General features: G+C 37.2%; 1 protein-coding gene across 4 annotated transcripts in view; it reads left to right on the top strand.

The window, feature by feature from the left end:
• The window catches only part of SERPINI2 (serpin family I member 2), a 35,676-nt gene extending 13,559 nt beyond the window's left edge, over nt 1-22,117 (top strand). For all 4 annotated transcript variants that reach the window (XM_047694846.1, XM_047694763.1, XM_047694674.1 and 1 more), the window contains 4 exons: nt 10,200-10,297; nt 14,204-14,290; nt 17,823-17,912; nt 21,894-22,117. In XM_047694846.1, the coding sequence (XP_047550802.1) occupies nt 10,200-10,297; nt 14,204-14,290; nt 17,823-17,912; nt 21,894-21,970 (352 nt within the window). In that variant the 3' untranslated portion in view covers nt 21,971-22,117. The remainder of the gene's footprint in view (nt 1-10,199; nt 10,298-14,203; nt 14,291-17,822; nt 17,913-21,893) is intronic.
• Nucleotides 22,118-24,197: the final 2,080 nt, after the last annotated feature.

The following is a 24,197-nucleotide window of genomic DNA, read 5'->3' as shown; positions in this document are numbered from 1 at the left end:
GTAATCTCCTGTCCATTGCTGTCCTGGTGCCAGACCCACCCTCACTCAAAGTCTTTTCTATCTCCCTCCTACCCAGCATCCAGAGTCCTTCAGCTTTTCCCAGCACAGAAAGAAGGTAACATAGGTTTTCTCCCATGGCCTTTAAGCCCAGACTCCCAGTCATGATAAGAATCTTAAGCAGCAGATTTTGACCCTCAGTGGAAACTTTTCATATCATCTAGAATAGATTATACCCTCATGATTTCAAATTTCACTATTTCCATCCCACTGGTTCTATTTGCATAATGAGAAGTTCATTGTGTTGCTTTTCCCAAACAAATGAACACTTGTTTTAAAGGCGAAATTTGAATCTTCAGTGATATGAAAACAGAAATATTAATTGGCAGTTGTACATCCTTTTCTCAAACAAATCCCAGGCACCAAATATTTTTTAAAAATTTTGTGGCAGTTTCAATTACAGAACCTCATTACATACTTCTATTCATAGCACAAAATCTAGCAAATAGACGGTGCTAAGAAAGTGATAGCTATTTTTCTTTCAGAAGTAATGGTTATTTTTCTTTCTCTGTTAAGATCACTGCCCAGGGTGCCTTGGTGCCTCAGTTGGTTAAGTCAAAGACCTGCCTTTGACTCAGGTCATGATCCCAGGGTCCTGTGATCAAGTACCGGGTCCCAGGTTGGGCTCCCTGCTCAGTGGGGAGTCTGTTTCTCCTCCTTCTGCCCCTCCCCTCCACTCATGCTCTCTCTCTCAAAATAATTAACTAAATAAAAATCTTTAAGATCACTGCCTAGCCAATCCCAAAATAGAAGGTCTCCTCTGACTTCTCAGTCACTCTCATGCCTGTCCCCTCTGTCTGAAAGACCCTTCCTTGTCTGTGGTGTCTAACCAGTAAATTCTCATTCATCCTTCAACATCTCTCACAGTTAACTCTTTGGTGTACTTTCCCCCAACATGCTCAGTTAGAATCAACCATCCCTTATTTTTATTTCTAGAACATTTTATACAAATTTACATTATGGCACTTGTTACATTACATTTCCATCTCTTGCTCACATTCTCATCTATCTTTTTAAGATGTGAGCTCTGGAACAGGGAGTTATATCTCCTTCATTTTGACTTCCATGGTCCCTAGGACATTTCATGGCATATTGTATGTGCTAAATGAATACTGTTTAATTAAATTATATAAATATTTTCAAAGAAAACAATTCTATGTTGTTTCCCTTTATCTAATGATAAATACCTCAAAAATCAGAATTCAAATTTCCAGTCAGATTTTAATTCATTCCTTGTGAGGATCCTGATAAAACTTTCCCACACATGCAGCATAATGAAAGGCAGGACATCAACCATTTTCTTGGAAACCTCTCTAGAGAAATAAAAATGAGATTTTTAAATTCACAAGACTAAAACATTGTTATCAGTTATTCAATCATATTAACACAATATTACATTTAAAATGTATTCACTTTTCATAAGAGGATGAGCCTTCCAATTTATTAAAGGAATGACTTGCTTATGTGTTAAGTTCACAATTTTAGTTTCCTGAGCAGGAAGATCATGGATTGAAAGTTCTAAAGTACATTTTCCTCTACATGAATAATTTCCTTACAACACAAAAACACCCATTTGAAATCTGTTCAGTACAGAAAGGGAAAACTATATAAGCTGAGTAAATACTTTAGAATGGATAGACAGTTTCCAGTTTTATTACTCAGTGCTGTGGTTCTCTCATATCTGGATGAATGCATTAGGCTTTCAAAATGATAACTAAACAATTATCATATCATTTCATTTATATGTGGAACATAAAGAATAGCATGGAGGGCATTACAAGAAGGGAGGGGAAAATGAAGAGGAGGAATCGGAAAGGGAGACAAACCATGAGAGACTATGGACTCCGGGAAATAAACTGAGGGCTTTAGAGGGGAGGGTGGTTAGGGGCTGGGTGATGGGTATTAAGGAGGGGACATATTGCATGGAGCACTGGGTATTATATGCAAACAATGAATCATGGAACACTACACCAAAAACTAGTGAAGTACTGTATGGTGACTAACATAATAAAATAAAATAGAATTTTTTTTTAAAATGGTAACTAAAGATTTCGGTAAAACCCAACAGTTTAATCAGCTGTATTAGTTTCCTAGGACTTAAAATAACAAAAATTCATTCACATAATTCTGGAGGTTAGAAGTCCAAAATCAAGATGTCAGCAGGGCATTCTTTCTGAGACTGTGTGGAATCCTTCCTTGCCTCTACTCAGGTTCTTGCAGCGTTCCATCATCTTTGGTGTTCCTCTGCTTATAAACGCACCACTCCCATCTTTGCCTCTGTTGTCATGTGGCCATCTCTCTTCAAGTGGCATTCTCCTTTCTTATGAGGACACCAATCATATTGGATTAAGGGTCCTCTCTATTCCATTATGACCTTGGGCTAACTAATTACTTCTGCAATGACCCTATTTAAATAAGGTCACATCATGAGGTACTGAGAGATAGGGATTTAACATATGAATGTGGGGGGGCACAATTTAATTTGTAACATCTGCTGTACTAAATTCTGTTAATAAAACAAAAATCTCTTTGGTAGCAAAATTTAGTGTTTGCCAAAGAGAGAAAAATTAATCATAAAAATGCTTCTATATTAGTAACACGAGGAAGGAACATGTGAGTGACTATTTAGATTTTGGTTACTGTTTAGAAACATTTCTTCTTTCCCTTTGATGTAGGACTTGTTTAGAATCAAGGCCAATAAGATAGAATATAGTCTAAAAATACTAGAGTGCTTTCTAGTGTTTATTATTTATAACATACCAGATATCTAATTTGGACATTACCCGCATTGGATAGCAGCTAAAATAATCATGTTACTTTGTCTAAACGTAATATAGGATCCTACAAATATCTTAGTACTCAAAATTCTTCAGGTTGAAGAGTCTGACACACAGTTTCTATATATCATATCTTCTCTATTTAAGAAACTCTCTGAGAACATGTTTTATGATTATGTGTATGGGCAAAAGTGATTATTTAATACATGCAAATAGGATAAAAAACAACTTTCAATTATACAGCACTTTAACTTTGTAAAGCATTTAATTAAACATTTTAATACTAAATGCTGTGGTTCTGCAGTCTGACTCGGTTACATCTTGCATTTTGCAGGGAAGGAAACTGAGTTAGTCAAAAAGTGAATTGATCAACATTCAACTAAGTGTTGAAAAACAGAATTAGCTCTCATGTCTACTGTCTTACAGCTTTGTGCTCTTACTGGTTTGCTACTTCCTAGAAATTTTATCTCCTGTTCAAAAGCACAGATTGATTGGGATCCCACTATGGGCAAGGAATGGAAACAGATGCAAAGGGATAGACATGCTCCCTGCTAGTAAGATGGTCACCACTTGGAGTGGTGCAAGATTTGCACAAGAAATTTATTAACAATATCCAGCAGTAGACAGTAAATATTTAAAGAAAGTTATAATCAGTAAGCACTAGGAAGTTCATGAAACAAAAGAGAGGGGACAGGAAACCTCAGAAACTGGAGTTGTAAACAAAGTCTTTACAGAAGGGGAAGGACTTGAACTGGGCTTTAAAAGAATCGAGAAGGTTAAGTCCTGTACGGAAAGAGGAATTGTTGAAAATTTCCAAGTAAGATAGTGGAATGATTAAGGCAGTATTTTAGAAAGATAAATTTGGTAGTCACAGTGCTTTTTTCATGATGGAGAGCATGTCTCAATCCTTTCTACACTCCCCACTACTTCCCATGTTTCTGGATAATTTCTCTTATTCCTTAAAACCAAGTTTGGGTTTTAGAAAGCTTGTCTGATCTTTCCATTCAAGACCACAATATCTGGGGTTCCTGGGTGGCTCAGTCAGTTAAGTATCTGCCTTTGGCTCAGGTCATTATCCTGGGGTCCTGGGATCAAGCTCCAAGTTAGGCAGCAGGAAGTCTGCTTCTCCCTTTCCCTCTGAGCCTTCCCCTCCCCTCTGCTTGTGCTCTCACTCTTGTGCAATCTACCTCTCTCTCAAATGAATAAATAAAAAATCTTAAAAAAAGGAAAAAATATAACACAACATCTTTCCTTTTCCTTGTTGGGAAAACTTCTCCTTGCACCTCGTGTTTATTTCTTTTCTTTACTTTAAAAAAAAAAATATTTTTTTTTCAGTGTTCCAAAATTCATTGCTTATGAACCACACCCAGTGATGCATGCAATACATGCCCTCCTTAATATACCACCACCAGGCTCACCCAACCCCCCAACTCCCTCCCCTCCAAAACCTTCAGTTTGTTTCTCAGAGTCCATAGTCTCTCATGGTTCGTCTCCCCCTCTGATTTCCCCAAACTCCCTTTTCCTCTCCTTCTCCTCTGTGTTATTCCTTATGCTCCACAAGTAAGTGAGACCATATGATAACTGACTTTCTCTGCTTAACTTATTTCACTCAGCATAATCTCCTCCAGTCCTGTCCATGTTGATACAAAAGTTGGGTATTTATCCTTTCTGATGGAGGCACAATACTCCATTGTATATATGGACCACATCTTCTTTATCAATTCGTCTGCTGAAGGGCATCTTGGCTCTTTCCACAGTTTAGCAACTGTGGCCATTACTGCTATGAACACTGGTGTATAGATGGCCATTCTTTTCACTACATCTGTATCTTTGGGAAAAATACCCAGTAGTGCAATGGCAGGGTCACAGGGTAGCTCTATTTTTAATTTCTTAAGGAATCTCCACACTGTTTTCCAAAGTGGCTCTACCAACTTGCATTCCCACCAACAGTGTAAGAGCGTTCCCCTTTCTCCACATCCTCTCCAACACTTGTTGTCTACGGTCTTGTTGATTTTGGCCATTCTGTCTAGTGTAAGGCGGTATCTTAATGTGGTTTTGATTTGAATCTCCCTGATGGCTAATGATGATTAACATTTTTTCATGTGTCTGATAGCCATTTATATGTCTTCTTTGGGGAAGTGTCTGTTCATGTCTTCTGCCCATTTTTTGATGTGATTATCTGTCTTGTGTGTCTTGAGTTTGAGGAGTTCTTTATAGATCTTGGATATCAGCCCTTTATGACAGTAGTGTCATTTGTGAATATCTTCTCCCAATCTGTGGGTTGCCTCTTTGTTTTGTTGACTATTTCCTTTGCTGTGCAGAAGGTTTTGATCTTGATGCAGTCCCAAAAGTTCATTTTTCCGTGTTTCCTTTGCCTCGGGAGACATGTCTTGAAAGAAGTTGTTGTGGCCGATGTTGAAGAGGTTACTGCCTATGTTCTCCTCTAGGATTTTGATATATTCCTGCCTCACATTGAGGTCTTTCACCCATTTTGAGTTTATCTCTGTGTATTGTGTAAGAGAATAGTCGAATTTCATTCTTCTATACATAGCTGTCTAATTTTCCCAGCACCATTTATTGAAGAGACTCTTTTTTCCACTGTATATTTTTTCCTGCTTTGTCTAATATTATTTGACTATAATGTTGAGGGTCCATATCTGGGCTCTCTACTCTGTTCTACTTGTTTATGTGTCTGTTTTTGTGCCAGTATCATGCTGATTTGGTGATCACAGCTTTCTAGTAAAGCTTGAAATCAGGCAACGTGATGCCCCCAGTTTTGTTTTTCTTTTTCAACATTTCCTTGGCAATTCGGGGTCTCTTCTGGTTCCATACAAATTTTAGGATTGTTTGTTCCACCTCTTTGAAAAATGCCGGTGGAATTTTGATCGGGATGGCATTAGAAGTATAGATGGCTCTGGGCAGTACAGACATTTTAACAACGTTTATTCTTCCAATCCATGAGCATGGAATGGTCTTCTATCTTTTTATATCTTCTTCAGTTTCTTTCATGAGTTTTCTGTAGTTCTCAAGTACAGACCCTTTACCTCTTTGGTTAGATTTATTCCCAGGTATCTTATGGTTTTTGGTGCTATAGTAGGTAGAATTGATTCTCTCATTTCCCTTTCTATATTTTCATTGTTAGTGTATAAGAAAGCAGAAGGCCGGGGTCCTAAAGAGCATCTTCTGGCACCCATACCAAGCTTTCTCAGGTGCAGGGGGAGTGCACTCACAGCCCATGGTCATGCAGGGCATGCAGAGCACAGAAGGGTGTGGACCTAGAGAGTATGGGTCGGTGCCGACACCAGACTTTCTCACACGCAGGTGGGAGTATGCCCAGATGAGCGGTGGTGCAAGTAGCCAAAAGTTGTGAGCTCAGGGATGGCGGAGGCTCCCCCACACTCTCTCTGGCACAGGTGGTCTCTGGTGGTGGCCATCCTGGGTCTGTGGGCTTAGGCCCATGCCTGTGATCAGCTGATTCCACCAGTTACCTCTTAGGCTCTTTTGCTCTTTTTGAGTGCCTTCAACCAGACTCCAAGTTAATGTTGGTCTGTAACCACTGGGCACTTTCATATTGGGGTACAACGTTCCAATGGGTCACTTCTGGTGGCTCCCTCCCCCTTCTACTGATCTTTTGATATCAGTCTGAAGGTACCCACTCTGCTTTACTTCTCCATTGATGATCCTTTGTTCCCATAGAGATCCAGAAGTGTATAATCCTACATCTCAGGCTGATTTCATGGGTGTTCAGAGTGTTCTGGTAGCTATTTAGCTCACTTTAGGGGACCAGTTGAAACAGGGTCTCCTACTTGTCCGCCATCTTGCCGAGTTTCAGAGAGTCATCATTTTTTTTTTTAAATATTGACCAATGTGGCATCTCACAGTATCTTCAACAACTGTTAAGACAAGATCCTGGAAAGTAGAGCATAATATTGAAGACCAAGCTGTATAACCTTAAATAACTAAGATTTTTAAAAATTGTTAAATGGGACAATGATAATATGGGCTTCATAGAGTTATTGTGAGGGTTCCATGAAGTGCTGTTTATAACATTTTTAGTACTCAGTAGTATCTCTTACTATTTTTGTTATTATTCTCACTTAGTTTTAACCCATGTTGAGCATCCGTTATGGTGCTGACACTGTCCTGGATGTTGCATCTCTTTACCATATATCATTTAATCCCCCAAATAAATTTGATAGAGATCAACTTCTATATACACATTATGGATCAGGTACAGACAGGGAAATACCTTGCCCGTGCTTACACAGCTAACACATGGCAGAGCCAACATTTCGAGAGTCAGAAAACAGGTGTAATGGAGGCAAACATGAGCGAGAGCATAGAACAAAGTGTCAGAGACACAATGAACAGCAAGAGATGTGAAGCAACAGTGCCACAGAGACTTTAGAAAAGAGAGAACATCTTCCATAGGCCACGAAGTATGATCTTACTGGGCTAGAAATGAATCCCAGGTTTGGCGAGCTTTCGATCTCTAAACAACTGAATGTGAATGGCATATGGGTGAGAGAAAGTGATCGCAGGGTAAGTGAAGCCGAATATGAGAATATGAATGTCATGACCAGCTGCAGTAGTGATTGCAAAATGTTCGCTTACTTTAACCTATCGGACACTGATACAAATTGGAATCAGGTTTACATTAAACAGTGTCCAGATATGCTCCTATGGAACAGAAAGCTTTTTTAGTTCAGCCCTTGAGGCTAACAGAGATTTTCATACATAGACACACACAAGACACAAACCCAGATACGTACACACAAACACACTCTAGGTAATTGGTCAGAAAGCGACCTAAAACTACCATGTACTTATATAATAGTCTAGGTCCACCACTGTCAGGGATTGTGTTACATTTTTATCCTCACCAGCAGACCTTAGATTTGGTTTGGTTGGCTCGAAACCTGAACGTTCCAAGGATGACTCAAGCCCACTGAATCAAAACCAGGATTAATAGGGACACTAAGGGAGATCCATCCAAGACTTTTTATCAATAAATAAGAGTCTTGGGTATAAGCAAAAAAGAATGGGCAACACCAATCCACAACAGGGCCTACAGACCAGGAGTGGCTCCATCTTAAAACGGAAATTCTGAATTGTTTTCTTCATTTTCTGCACCTGTTACCTGTGTGAAACCCCTTTAAACCAGTGTTTCCATATGGCAGTAAACTGATGTTAGATACTGTTTACAAATGCTAAAACATTCATTTTATGATTAGTTAATTGTCTATTCAGTCTTTTTGCTGCTTATTCTTTCATCTTTAGATGTATTCTTTAAAATATTTTAGATGAGGGTCAAGGAAAAGGGAAAATGAACCACATCTAAAATAAATATTAAGTCTCACAAAATTTGAATGAAGCACATAATTAACACTATATATATTCATTGAGATTATGATTTCAAATTATATTTTGATTAGAAGGCAATGTGGGTTAGCTTATTAACTTTGAGTTGGGATGGACATAAATTTCAATCCCAACTTTGTCTCCTGTTTTGAACTTAAGCCTGGAAATCAACCTCCTCAATCTTCTACTTTCTTAATTAATGGGACTAATGCTAACTTCCTCAGGTTTTTGTGAAGATTAAAAACTATAATCTGTATTAAGTGTCTAACACATGGAAGTACTGCTTCACACCTGGCTATTCATGACTCCAGTAATTACGGATAATTAGAAATTGGCTGTAGATTATACTTTTATTAAATGGTTGAATGAGTTTCTATTGCTGTAGGTTTCATTGGACTGTATTATGAGCAGGACTTAGCTTAGTTTAAATGACTCTCCACTGATAATTAGGCATTATTAAAAGTTGTAATAAGTCTTGCAGTATTCTTGTCATTATCCTAAAATTATTATGCTAAAAATAGCCAATTTTTAGGTGAACTAGAACATTTATTTTCCACCTTTCAGATGCCTACACTCCATTTAGTTGTTAAAAAGAGTGTGGTAATAAAAACAGGGAAAAAAAATGGAAAGATTTCAAAACCATCTGGCTGCATTATCTTTTTTAGCTGAAAGTGAAAAGAAAAAAGTTGAAAACAGTGGCATAACACAAGCTATTTTCATCATCAGTAGATTTTAATGCCCATGTTGTGTCCCTCCTCAGGGCTCTGAATAAGTAAATATTTTCTGAAAGTACGTAACATATTACCAAGATATAATTCAGGTCCAGTAAATTTCTGCCATAACATGTTCATTTTTTTTGAACAATTATAACTAAAAAGCTTGCTCAGTATTTGGCAACTAAAACAGTGATCTAATTGCACTTGTTACTCAAGCTGATTTCCAGCCCTGAGTATGGACCTAGCTATTAGCTAAGCAAGGGTCCTGTCCTTGATCAGCCTTGTCTGGAGAGCACAGGGGAAAATGCCCTTCAGTTCACAGACTGAGTTCCTTAGGCAGGACTTGTCCTGGAAATTTCCCTGATGAAAGAAATATACAGAACTCCCTGTTCTTTCTTTCGTTAAGTTTCCAACCTGGTTTTAAAATGCACATGAATGCTTCTGGCATCTATAAAGTCAGTAAGCACTAGCTTTTCTTTTTTCTTCCTTTTTAGTGAAATGGTAAACAGATTCAGTATTCTGTTAACTTGGAGTCATAGATCAGCCTGTGAGACTCTTTGAGATTCTCTGGTTAGAGTCTTCAAGTCAGGTAAATTGAAGTTTAAAGATTTTAGCGGAAGCTAGAGTCCTACCTTAAGGCCCTGCAAAGGCAGTAGTGGCCAGCAATCTTTTTCCCTCCTATAATTTTTATCTTTTATTTTATTTAAAGAAATTTAGTTTTCTTTCTGTCTTTTACACCATTTACAGGACCTATTGAGAAGATACTAGGTATGTTCGTAAATTAAAGGAAGTCACGTCAGCTGTGACAGGGGAAGAATAATAGATTATTAATGTCTCTCTGTACTTCAGCAGCCAACACTCTTCTCCAAGGGCTGTTGGCCCCTTTTCCCTTCCATAGTATTTTGGATGTATGCCAGGAACCATCTTTGATGGTGTGAAAAACAGAGTATATACAGTTGCTGGAGGGAAACTTTACTTTTCTAGGGAAGGAGCCAAGCAGTTGAAAACTTAGAACTCTCACCCTATTTTATTAGATAATTACACCTTCAAAAAATATAGCATTTTCTTGCCACCAACCATTTATCTGGGAAGCAAGCTATTAGTAACTTCAGAACAGCCAGGGGACCTGGGGGAAAATGGTATTATATATATGAGGAAATGTAATTGGGATAATGAAAACAAAAGGTTTCACATTATAATTTCTTCCAAATCATCCATTTTGTAGAAAACATTGGTAGCAAATGTATACAATTTTTCAAGAATTTTCCTCTTCATTTTTTTTTAACAGATTTAAAGTAGAACAAAGATTAGACTTCAAAGAAGCTCTGTATTCTTTGAATATAACTGAGATATTTAGTGGTGGCTGTGACCTTTCTGGAATAACAGGTAGTGTGATAAATAATTCTTATATTATTATGTTAATATGTTTTCTTAGTAACTCTGTTCACTGACTGATCTGAAAGAGCGTTCGGCCCCAGAAAATACATACAAACCCAGTGGCTAAATGTCATGTTGAGCTGTCTGTAAACAAGCACTTTATTTTGCATTTAAGCCATTTTCCTTAATGAAAGTCAGAAAGTATTTTAGAATGTTAGATAAGCCTTCTCACCATGCTTGTAATAAAACTATGTAGGTAAAGTATTGTACGGGGTTTTATTTCAGCCCTGCTTGGATTTCCTTATCTGAATAATGGGAATTACAACTTTGAGGCTCTCATCTACTCGGAGCTAATAAAACTCTTATACACCAATTTGCAAATGTTAATTTGGTAATATTGGAGCCCATGAAATAGGCATCCACAAGCTGCTAGATGATGAACACGATGTAGAAGTTGTAATGCCACAGCTTGCAGATTTAGCTTTGAGACTAACAACGCATCTGAGGAGATGGAGCTTTTATGCTAACTCACACCTGGGAAACTGCACATGGCTAAGATGCTCACTCACACAACAAAGCTCAAGACAGTCTTTTATTTTCTCTTGTCTTGGCAGTACCCACTAGTTAAAAAATATCTAACTAAAGAGAAAAAAGATGGACAAAGAGGGCCAATTTGTCCCAAGTTTTTTACCCCCTTTTAAATTCAGTCTTCTGTTTTATTAAAAAAAAAAAGGCATAAAAATATAAGCCTGTCTGTCTGATAGGGTTTTATATCATAACATGGAAATATTGTGTATTCCTATATATGTGTCTGGTCTTTGGAGAAGTAGTCATTAATTTATTCACTCATCAATTATGTGGGTAAATGAATAGAATGAATGAGCTTTCCTGGTGGAGGAGGTGGGTGGGATACACTGGTGACAGATGTTCATTATTACCTTCACACATGACTTAGCTACTTGTTTGCACCCTGACAGAGAGCTCTGACTTCTCTGACAATTTCATCAGCATCAGGAATGAGGCAGTCAACGTTAAATACTGCAACAGCATGCTTTCTGGGTGTGAGCTGGAACACAACCATCTCGCCAACCTAAAATCAACCAACCCATTTTTCACACATGTCTTCCTGTTAGCCTTCTTTCTAGCCTTCAGAAGCTTACTTGCTATACATCAGACATTTCAAACAGCCACTTGCTCTACAAATCCCCAGCAATTGGTGACTTCTATAAAATCTCCTTAGAAGTCTCCTTTTGTAGGCAGATTTATCATAAAATACCTCCAAAATGCTTTATAAGAGAATTTGTGCAAGAGAATAACTTGAAACAGTGAAAAACAAATGTCTAGCCTTTTCTGCCCTTTCTCTCTGCTCTTTCTTTGAGTTGCCTATTTGAGTTGCTTTAACTGCTTTGGTTCTATCTTCCTGCTGGAAATAAAATAGCCAGGGCCCTCACTGGCACCACATCTGATCATTAGAACAGCAAATTCCCTGCTATCCCTACTAATCACTAATGCAGTAAACATTCTCTAAAAGGTACTGTGAACCAGTCCAACACTAGGGCTGTGGGATATTTACACAGGAGCTATTACTTTACATTCATGTAATTCACAAGCTTTGAATGAAATGTTTTCAGACAGTTACTTTTGGAAACTTGGAGATGAATATTTGACTTCACATTGCTATTACTTCTTGTGTTACCCTTAGTAAAATATTTAAGCTCTCTGAGCCTCAACTTTCTAATTTGTTAAATGAGATAATAAATCATGGTGGTGAAAATAAATGAAAGAAGGTATGTAAGTCACCTGGTTCTATGTCTGGCACATAGTAGGTACTACATAAATAGTAGATATAAAAAAAAAACCCAAAGGCACATTAATAGTTACTTGGACATCTTCTAGCAAAACTGTAGAAAGTTTCTTTCTCTCTTAAAATTCTCTTGGAATTTTCATAGAAAAAAGGAGAAAAATTTTACAAACCTGAGGAAATCAGGAGTCTAGATTCCTTGTTCTGGTCTATTAGCTCTCAAGTCTCATTCTTTTTCCAAGATCAGGTCCTCTTCATGGTAAGACAGGATACATGAGACCGGAGGCTCAGCATGATAACCATGGAGTCACTTGATCTGGTATCAGTGTTAAACTGGGTGAAATTCTCCACTGTACCCCAACAACCTTTTTGTTATTCACTCTTATCTTGGTATGGGTCTCTAGGTCAGCTACTCTGAGCTCCGTATGTGAATCCTGTCTTACTCTAGGTGGTCCTCGGGAAAGAACATCCTTACTTGCCTCATCTTGTTACAGACCATTCTCTTGCATTTCAAGATGTGCATGCCCCCTCTTCTCCACCGTACTTGTTTCTGTCCCTGGACATATACATACCCATGATTTATTTGTTTGACAAATATTTATTAAAAGCCAACTACATGCCAGGCAGTTTTGTAGGGATACAAAAAATGGACAAAGTTCTGCTTCTAGTGAAGTTTTCATCTGCTGATGTATACTTAATAAGCAATTAATTTAATTAGTTAATTAAATCGTGAGGTGATGGATGCTGTAAATTAAAAGAGCATCATGGAATAAATGGTGATTAGGTCAGATACAGGCAGAATTAGACAGGGTGGGAAAGGAAGACTGGGCTGGGAAGTAACATTTTTGTTGAGACCTAAAGAACAATGGAGCCAGTCAGGGAGAGTTCTGGGGAAGCGGGTTTTAAGCAGAAGGAGAGTTAGGGTTAAGGCCTTGAAACTTGACCTTGAGCTAGAGCTACTGAATGGGGAGAGGAAGGTAGTAGATGAGGATAAGAGGTATTCAGGGGCCCAAATAAAGTGATCAGAAGCATTTTGGAGTTAATTTTTAGGAAGCCAGTTTTTTATACCAATATCACTTTCATGGCTTCTCTTTATCTTGCCTGAAGGGCTTTCTTTACTTTTCTGTGAGCTGCCAGAGGTGGTTCCCTCTACTGTAGGAGCTGCTTCCTGAATACTTATAAATCTGCTGGTTTTGGTAGAGTCTGCCTGGTCACATCAGATTTCCCTCCCAAGAGAAACAAAGCTCCTTTTTCTCCTTTCTCTTCAAGTTTCCAGGCCTACCATCCTTCCTCTACTTTCTGGCCACCACTGAACCCGTGACCATATTTCCGTTGTCTCTTTGAGGCACACTGTCAGATCTGAGTGGTCCTGACACAGCGGGAATGGCTGATGGCTTCTGAACTTGTGGCTTCACTTCCCCCTTCTCAAGGAGACTATCCCCGCAGGTCACAAGATCAGAAATTCTTCACACATACAGCACTTCCACCAAGGGGAGAAGAGTGGTGTGTTCGCTCAGCTTGTATCCACACCGGAACAGAATGTTGTAAGACTTTATCTTACACTGAGAAATTTGATAGGTTTTAAAGCATAGCTCTGAAGTGATTTTGTAACAGATGACACAAAAGCTCTTTAGACTTTCATAGCCTCACCAGTCTTGAAAGAAAGTAAATTTTGTTTTAAAGTCAGATCAAAACTGAATACAGAATTTGAAAGGCAAGTTGGCTTTGAGGTTGAATACATAGGGTGGGATTAATTCAAATCTGTGAAGCCTTTTTCATCTTGTCTGTAGACCATAGCTAAGGGGGGCAAAACCTTCTGTCTGTACAAATATTTCACTTAGTGGGATACCTGATTTGAGTCTTATCCCCTTCTATCTTTGCCTTTGTATCTGGGCTGGACTTGATCTCTCTCTATGGGTGTCTGTATCATTTCTACAAGAGCTAAACTACCTTCCACCTCTAGCAAATTAACTAACTTGGGAAGAATTTGTTATTGTTTTTTTCCTATTCTTTGTTCATTTGAAAATATAATTGACATGGCTCTGTAATAAGTAATGTAGTAAGTAATGGCTCTGAGTTCTGATCCTTAAATATACTTTCTTATTTCCCAACAGATTCAGCTGAAGTGTTTGTTTCCCAAGTCATGCAGTATGTTTTTTTTGAGATAAATGAAGATGGCAGTGAAGCCGCAACATCAACTGGTAGGACAAATGGTTTCACAACCACCAAGAGGAAGGACTGGGGGGAAATGTGCATCCTTAGGGCATTGGTGTTTCTGCATGTCTCTGATCTCCTGTTTCCTTCTTTCTGTCCAGGACACTGTAGGAAGAAAAGAGAAACTGGTTGCATAAGTTATTTTTTGCATCTCTGCATCTGCTGCTTAATCAAAAAGGCCAGGGAAGGGATTTGTTAGGAGCTGAGGCCTATCTACTGATATTGGCTTATTAGTAAATTGCATTTTAAATTGCATTTACCTACCAGTCAGGAGATAGGACCTGGGCAGGAAACTTTCTGCTTAAACATGAAGTCATTATTATTCAGGAATTCTTACTCTTAGGCAATTGTATTAATTTCCTTCTTCTATTACACCAAGTAGGTCCCTACTTTTCTAATATGGTTTTTGTCATTATCTATATGCCTGTGGCTCTCAAAGTTAGCTGCCCGTTAGAATCACCTGGAAAGCTTCATAAAATCCTATGTCCAGTCTATACCCCCAAATTAAATTAGTAAATGAATTAAATTAGTATCTCTGGTGGTGAATTCCAGGCTCTATCATTTTCTTACATTTCCCTAAGTGATTTCAGTGTACCTCCAAGGTTGAGAGCCAGTTCTTCATGGTGACTTGCGGCCCATCCTTGCTACTGCAAGTCAAGTGTTGTGCGTAGACCAGCGGCAGCAGCATCACTTGGGAGCTTATTAGAAATGCCAGCCCTCAGGCCCAAATCCAGGCCTACTTAATCAGAAGCTGTGTTTTCCAAGGTCTCTAGGTGATTTGTGAACACGTTACAGTTCATGAACCGCACCTTTATGATAGCTTTCCTTGAATAAATGGTGTTTTGAATAGTGTCGATGATGCATACAACTAATGCTCAAAAAATAATTGGAGAAAATTTAATTAGAAATGCAAAAGCAACTTTAATGAATGTCTCATAAGTCTACTTTAATTCTTCAGAATTTTGTGATTTTAGCCAATATGTAAAATATAGTCACGCTTTCTTACTGATAAATTTCTATGAATCTATATCCATGTTATTAATTTCTCAGTTAATTTGTAATACTATGTGTTGCCAATGATTTTTGACATGTGGGTGGGTCACACTGGACTCCTGCTACCATTCCGTAATCTCCTGAAGAACTTGGCATTATTGTGCTCAAGGAACTTAGATTGGAGAACATGGGCTATTTCAATCTTGGAGAAATTAAAAAGTTGCATTGGATGAAGTTGTTGGCCTAAGTAAACAAATTTTCCAGCTGCTTTTACATAAGAGTCCTTATAGATCATCATCTAATTTTCTCATTATATTGGTGAAGAAAGAGTCCATGACATGAAGTGCTTTGCCTAGGGTCATACTATTAATTGACAGCTGAGTTTGTATTCTCTGACTCCAGATTCAGAGCTCTTTCTACTATCACCCACTGCCTCTAATTTAAGTCCAGAGTTCTCTCAGAGGGTGTAACAGTCATTAAGGGATCAGCAGTGACCCTGATGTATCACACATCAAAAGTTTTCAGTGTGAGTATTTTTTGACTTTCAGGCATCTGCTCAGTGGATGCTCAAGAACAAAAAATCTCAAGTGTTCACCCAAGTGAGGATGGGAACCACACTGGCTATGCTCTTTTGTATTCTCTCATCAATTCAGACATAAGTCTATATTCATTGATAATTTGGGCATTGTAGCCCTGATATTGCAGGAAGGAGAGTGCCATACATTTTATATTATGAAGGTTATGCTTGATTCTGAAGGTGATCAGAATATGCCACCCCTAAATAAGCCACTTTGTCTGAAAGGTTGTTTTGATAGAAACAACCCTTGAAAGAAAGTGGAGAAAGAAAGAAAGAAAAAAAAAAAAAAGAGTTCTCTACTCTCCCTCGATCTGCCTAAAATATAAGCGGGGCATAAATCTCCCTTGTGAAGGTGTCTCTCCTCCTCTCTCCATATCAGAAGGAGAATAATCTTTATCACAAGAATGAAAATTGGCAATGAAATGAGTCTACATAACAAAACTTATTAAAGAACGCTCTTATACCACATTTTTCCCATATATTTACCTTCCCACAACTTATTGCCCCTTTTTTGGTCTAGTCACTTCTCTATAATTTATTACCCTTTGTTAAAAGGGAAATCAGAGGGGCACCTGGGTGGCTCAGTGGGTTAAGTCTCTGCCTTCGGCTCAGGTCATGATCTCAGGGTCCTGGGACCCTCAGCAGGGAGCCTGCTTCCTCCTCTCTCCCTCTCTCTCTGCCTGCCTCTCTACCTACTTGTGATCTCTCTCTGTCAAATAAAGAAATAAAATCTTAAAAGAAAAAAAAAAAAGGGAAATCAGAGGGGGAGATGAACCGTGAGAGACTGTGGACTCCGAGAGACAAACTGAGGATTTTAGACGGGAGGGGTATGGGGAGATGGGTTGGCCCCGTGATGGGTATTAAGGAGGGCACATATTACATGGAGCACTGGTTGTTGAACATAAACAATGAATCTTGGAACACTGTATCAAAAACTAATGATGTACTGTATGGCGACTAAGATAACACAGTAAAAATTAAGAAAAAAAAAATGGTAGATAAGCTCTCAAGCCTAACATTTTGGGAGGATATTTACTTCTTTTCTGTGAAGCTCCTTTGGGGATATAGAATAAATCATTTCTTCAGTTGATCTATCTTTTGTCAGTTTAATTTTCATACCCCAGTCACAAACTGAGTGTAGAAAATTATTTTTTCTTCTCTACTATTATTTTTCAGTTCTGATCACTCCTGTTGCAATTTTTAAAAATGATTTTTCAGGAGTCTGAAAAAATTTTACGAAATCATCACATTATTGGTAAAGGAAACATCTGAATTAAGTGTAGAAATATTTAATTTAAAAAGAAAAAAAAAAACAACCATTTAAGTTTATCCACTCTAAATGTTGGCAAATGCTACAATGGAGCCACATGATATAAATTATTATAATAAATAATTATCATGGCAGCAAATCCCTTCTTCTAATCACATAGTAAAAAATCCCATAATCATTCACAGCACAAATCCTAAAAGCTCTGAACCCACAGAATAATTTTGGAAAAGTTAAAAAAAAATAAATTTGAACTCAGATGTGATTACCACAAGCCTGAAGAATAGAAATGAAGTGCAAATATATCCAGATAGGAATTAAGAGTTGAAACATTACAAGAATAAATCATATAATGTAAATAAAAAGTAAGCAGAAAATTACTGTTTAAAAGAAGAAATTTTTCAGCTGCTTTCAGTAAATTGAATCTAGTATCTGACTTTCTTCTTCATTGAGCATAAATATGACGTTAGAATTATTCCATGAATAATCCAATATTTGTTTTTCTGCTCTTTGATTTTTAAATTTATTTCAGATTTCTCTGTATTTTGAAAATGGTTATTTTTCTACATGTTAACTCATCGAATGAAATGACTTTTCCTGTCTACAGAAAGTCTTATGGATGTATTTTCTTTCCTCATCCTTTAATGTGCTCGTCTAAATAACTACTGTCTCTATTTCATAGGCATGAACATCCCTGTGATCATGAGTCTGGCTCAAAACCAATTTATAGCAAATCATCCATTTCTGTTTATTGTGAAGAATAACCCAACAGGTACCTTTTCTAATATTCTCTGGGAGAACTGCTTAAGTCAAACAGACCTAGTTCTAGTCGCTATTTGTAATTTATGTATCTGAGATCATTTCTCCTTTCAATGTATTGAATCTTATTGCCATTTTTCAATTTATTCTTTCAGTGGTTATTTGGTGAATGCCTGTTTTATACCATGCATTGTATTTTAAGAGGTGACAGGGGCCTAAAATAAGGCAGTGGTAATGGTAGCTGCCAACACAGCTATTATCGTATGCTAGCGGTTTTAAGTACCTATCTCTGAAGCTAACGCCATTCCAACAGGTTAACTATTTGACCAATGATAACATAGGAGCTCAGAAAGAAGTTATATAATTTGTCTAAGGTCATACAGCTGGAAAGTGGCTGAGTAGAAATAGGACCTGTTTGTCTCAGAAGTCAGCTCTCTGTGATGCTACAAGAGGAATAGAAAATGGGAGTTGCCCAGTTGTGAAGGTTTCAGAGGTAGATTCCAAAAGAACAAGTGACTAGCTATGGGCTCTGAGTGGGAGGGAGAGGTCAAATACAATTACAAATCTCCAGTGAGGGTAGTTGGTGAAAGATGATAGAGTTAGCCACAAAAGGTAGAGGTAAGTGTGGACTGGACTGCCTTTGACACAAAGGCAACATGTGGAGTATTTGGCCACGTGCTCTGCGCACAATATCAGCATCCCTAGAGACTGACAGTGTGAACTTGGGGGTCAGACTGGGGTCAAGTCCTAGCTCTGTTAGCTAGTAGTTGTAAGACAAGTCAATGATACTTCCTAAGCCACATTTTCTCCACCTCCTATTTAAACATAATATTAGTACTCATCTCCTAGAGTTAAATAAAAGAATATGTGAAGCCTGTAACACTATTCCTGGCATGTAGCATTCATTAGGAATAAATCAATAACTATAAATGAGGGAGTGATTGAATACATGAAGGAAGGAAGGAAAATGGAGAAGTTTCTCTGTATAAGTTGGGTTACATGGAGAAGAGGCATAGTTAATTTTAGATCTGAATCTGTTTGACTAGCTAATGGTACTGGTATTTTTGGCCCCCTGAAGGATATACCAGTCTCTCTTTTTAGGCTCCATGGAACCAATGCTGAGTTATCCTTCTGAATGTTTTGTCTTGAAAACAATGAGATAGTTTTAGACTTGCTGAGATTGCATCAACGCAACTTCAATTCCCATGCTGCATGAGTCCATGTTAAAGGATATTCTAAGTGTGTCATTTGATCTATACATCCTTAACCTTTGGATAACTCATTTCTTACAATTAGTATGTAATTATCGAATATGGAACATAGAAATAAATGAAGCTGCATTGGACCTCAATGCACAAGGAAATAATGGCATTTAGAATAATGTTGTTTGACTCTATTTACCAAGTTGATGACCAAGGCAATCTAATTGCTACCAGTTAAACAGCAGTGAAAATTCTAATTCCCAAATAATCCATTTATTTATTTATCTGTGATAATGCTTAACTATCAGACCTTAATGATAATTTCCACTGTCTCATGATCTTTATTATAATGAGACTTTCTAAACTAGGGTCACACCCTTAAAGTATTGTTTAAATTGAATGGCTGCACATTTATTGGGGACTGTAAGTTGTTGCCATATAAAATGTAGAATGGGCCATTATCTTAAGACAATACACATTCAGTGATTTATTTATTTTTCTCTCACAAATGAACTGAGGAAATCATTGCGATTGACAAAAATGGTGCCTTAGCATAGCATAGCGAACTAAGTAGCTTAATGTTTTATGTAAAATAAATTCATTTAACGATTACTGAAGTTAAGAGGATGAATGATTTTGATTTATTATAATCAATTTTTATCATATTTAAAATTTTCTTGTGGTCAAACAGTCCTCTTGGGCCAAATCCAAACACTATTTGTATTTTTCTACCGCATTAGTTTTATAATTCAATATATTTATCCAAAGCTTTTACTAAGCAGAACTTCCAAGGAAATGAAGAACACTTTTTCTTCTTTTAAGCTGAGGGGCTGGGCCAGTGTTGGAGACTTTCAAATGAAATTGTGAAAGATACTATATGAAATGTGCCATTTCTCAGAAAATGAATCATGATTCTGAAACTGACAGTACTCCACACATATTAAAAAAAATAGTGTTTAAACTCTTTATGGTTTTGGGTTGAAAGAAGAAGCAGACTGCAGGATATCCATTAAGAAATCTTTCTTCTGAGCTATTGGTTTTGGTTATGCTAGTGTATTTTAATATTAGAAAGTAAAATTTGCTTCTATCTGATGGAGAGGTTGTATATATACATTGGTTAAATATGGAGGACACCTCTTTGAGAAGGGAGATTGTAGAGAAAAGTGGAAACAATAATGATTTCTCCTTCAGCCTGCCTCTCTATCCATTACTGTTATGTCCAGGGAAATTTCACTAATCCATCCAGTTTAGTGGAGAATAGATTGGTGACTGCAAAATGACTCCATTCAAAACATGGTACTCCTTGGTCAAAGAAGCAGATTGAAAAGGCTGGAACAAATGGCTTCTATGCAATGTCCTACACTTCTGAATGTTTAAAATTTTAAACTATTGTCTTCAATTATGATGTTAGTTTCCATAGAAGTCACTTAAAAAATTTCCCAAACACGGGGCACCTGGGTGGCTCAGTGGGTTAAAGCCCCTGCCTTCGGCTCAGGTCATGATCCCGGGGTCCTGGGATCAAGCCCCACATAAGGCTCTCTGCTCAGCGGGGAGCCTGCTTCCCTTCTTCTCTTTCTGCCTGCCTCTCTGCCTACTTGTGATCTCTGTCTGTCAAATACATAATAAATAAAATCTTTAAAAAAAATTTCCCAAACAATTTCAATAAGCATTTTAATGCCTTAGCATTATAGACAACAGTCATTGCTGATTCCTATTGTGATAAAATGCAATATACATCCTGGGAAAGTTATTTTATGGGTCTCCAACTATCCAAAAAACAGGAGAATTTGTTTTCTTTTTCTTGGAGTTATTTGGAGATTTTTGAGGCAAAGTATTATTGATTATAATCATAAAAAGAAAAAATCTGGAGATTATGTCTATTTCCATGTTATTGGCTCTTCTGAGTGTCTGTCTTTGGACTGAACAGTAAGGAGTTAATGAAAAAGGACTCTAATAATTCTTTCAAACACATTTCAGTATGATTTTCATAGCTTTAAAATAATGTAAATTGTATCACTATTTTTAATAAACATATAATGTATTATTTATTTTATCACTTTTGAAATACTTATTACATATATCTGTAAGGAACACAAAAATCAAGGCAACACGTGGCATTGATCCATTCTAGCCACTTCTCTTACCCTCATTGAAAAGAAAGGTGCCTGGATTTTGACACCTCCTTTATTTCTGTTTTGTCCTCTTGCTCTTAGTTCCTTTTCACTGGAAAACACAGAATGACTGGATTCAGGTATTTACATTTCTGCTGTATACAATATCACAGCAGTGAGGATGTGAAAGCACTAGCAGTAGAAAATATTGTCATTTGCAATAAGCTTAGCTTTAGAGCTGAAGGAGTACATCTGAGAGGTTTCACTCAACCCTAAGGGCTTATGTTACAGGTATAAAACGATGACTGCTAATGTCTTTAATTTGTAATTTCCACCATTTTCATCATCCTTTCATTACGCTATGTTTGCCTGAGTCTCTATATTTAGAACACCTCTCTACCTCTTTATTTTTTGCCTTCCTATACGAAAAACAGGACTAATACATTTTCCATGACAAGCTATTATCGGTGTTAATTTACTTCATAAATTACCAGAACATGATTAATAATGATATAATTATGTATTTTAGGCAAAGGAGAGGGTTTTGTTGTTAGATGTTGCTTATTTATCTTATACCAAAAAAAAATACTAAATGATCTGTTAAGATATTCAGAAAGACTAATTATTGTCAATTTTTTTCTCCAGAAATTCCTAGTGTTGCTTCTTTTTTTCTTTTCCTAGAATCAATTTTGTTTATGGGAAGGGTGACAAATCCTGACACCCAAAAGATGAATGGAAGAGATTTAGATTCACTGTGATTGAAAAGAACAGCCTCAGAACATAAGATGATTCCTGAAAAATAGTTGATTGGCAAAATAGCATCATTGTGCAAGTATTTTCTACATATCTTTTTCTGTTTTAACTATGTGTATTAATCTGTACTGATATAGATCTATATTAATGAGTAAGTGAAATTATTAATAAATGAATTTATTCATTTAATGTTTCTTGTCTTTATGTTTTATAAAGTCTATATGAATCAAAAGTGGTGGACTTACATAAAGTACTGCTATTAATATGTTAGAATAGTCTCATCCAAGATATTTTGATATTAGATTTCTATCTTAGATATCAAGGTCTCTGTATTCCTAAAAAAAACTGGGACATCTGACCCCCAGGCATAACAGCATTATCCAGGCCATGCAGAAGTAAGGTCAAGAGACAGAGTGGGCATGGTATGTGACTCTCTGGAGAGACAAAGATCTAGGATCCATGATAGTAGATGAACTCTGAGTATTTTACTAACCTTTTTTTTAAAAGATTTTATTTATTTATTTGACAGAGAGAGAGGATTCACAAGTAGCCAGAGAGGAAGGCAGAGGGTGAGGGGGAAGCAGGCTCCCTGCTGAGCAAAGAGCCCGATGGATGGATGTGGGGCTCATCCCAGGACCCTGAGCTCAATACCTGAGCTGAAGGCAGAGGCTTAACTGAGCCACCCAGGCGCCCCGAGTGTTTTATTAATCTTAACCTCATCCTTTGTTTTGTTTTTATTTTAATTCCTGTTAGTTAACATACAACTTTATATTAATTTCAGCTGTCAATACAGTGATTCAATACTTCCATACATTACCTGGTGCTCATCATGATAAGTGCACTCCTTAATCCCCATCACCTATTTCATTTATCTCTTCACCCACTTCCCCTCTGGTAACCATCAGTTTGTTCTCTATAGTAAGGAGTCTGATTCTTAGTTTTTTTCACTCTCCCTTTTGATGAATGGATAAAGAAGGTGTGACATATATAAATATATAGTGAAATATTATTCAGTCATAAAGAAAATGAAATCTTGCCATTTGCTATGATATGAATAGAGCTAGGGAGTATCATGCCAAGTGAAATGAGTCAGAGAAAAAGAAATAGCATATGATTTCACTCATATGTGGAATTTAAGAAACAAGTGAGCAAAGGGAAAAATCTTAATCTTAACTCCACGTATTAACATTTAATTTTTGCCATTGTTTTAATACCTTTTGGGACATATCTATTTTCTGATTTATACTTTAAACTTGTATGAGAAAGTAAAATAATGAGAACTTTTATAAAGTTTTAACATGCATGAAAGTGGCAGCTCAATTAGTGTGATTTAGGAAGCTGACCTTCCAAGATTTTATAACACTGAACTAAGGAAGAGTTAGAGCCAAGATTGTAATCTGTAAAGATTAAATGCAGAACCCTTTCTCTGAATACTCGGAAATGTCAGATCCAAATATTCAAAAGAATACTGCATTCCAATGACTTGATATAATGAGTGTTTCACAGTTTTTCCTTTTTCATGTTAATGATGTAGAGTATCCTTTGATTGGTCTGGCAATTCTTAGAGAATTTCATGATAATGGCTACCCATTGTTGAGCTCTAATAATGTGCCATGCACTGAAGTAAGCACTTTATCTACATTATGTTAAACATACTGAAAACCCTGTGGGATAATATTACCCACCTTCCAGATGAAAAAACTGAGGCTCAAAGATGTCATAGAAATTAGCCAAGGACACATGGCAAATAAATATGGTCATCTTCACAGTATTTCCAAATGTGAGTATTTCCAAATTTGAAGCCGAGACTATCTGAGTGACCATAATCTCTGAGTTATAATCCCTTCTCTAAAACCCTTTATTTATTTATTTATTTATAGAGAGAGAAGGAGAGAGAGCAGGGGGAGGGGCAGAGGGAGAATGAAAGAGAATCCTTAGGCAGGCTCTCGACTGAGCACGGAGCCTGGTGTAAGGCTTAATCCTAGGACCCTGAGATCATGACCTCAGCTGAAATCAAGAGTTGGCTGCTTACCCGACTGAGCCACCCAGGCGCTCCCTGTGTAAATCATTTAAAGTAGTGCAGGTCTTTGGTCTTCTCCTGAAACACTGTGCTGTTTAGTCTCTGAAGTCTAGATATCTATCTACAGAAAAACCTAGAACAATACTCAAAACATTATGAAAACAACTTTATATTAATTATGATCGCTTAAAACCATAACAGAATTGAAAGCA

The sequence above is a fragment of the Lutra lutra genome, chromosome 1 (assembly GCF_902655055.1).
Source record: "Lutra lutra chromosome 1, mLutLut1.2, whole genome shotgun sequence".
NCBI classification, from domain to species: domain Eukaryota; kingdom Metazoa; phylum Chordata; class Mammalia; order Carnivora; family Mustelidae; genus Lutra; species Lutra lutra.
Note: the sequence above shows the minus strand (reverse complement) of the source record. Positions and strands in the feature narration are given on the sequence as shown.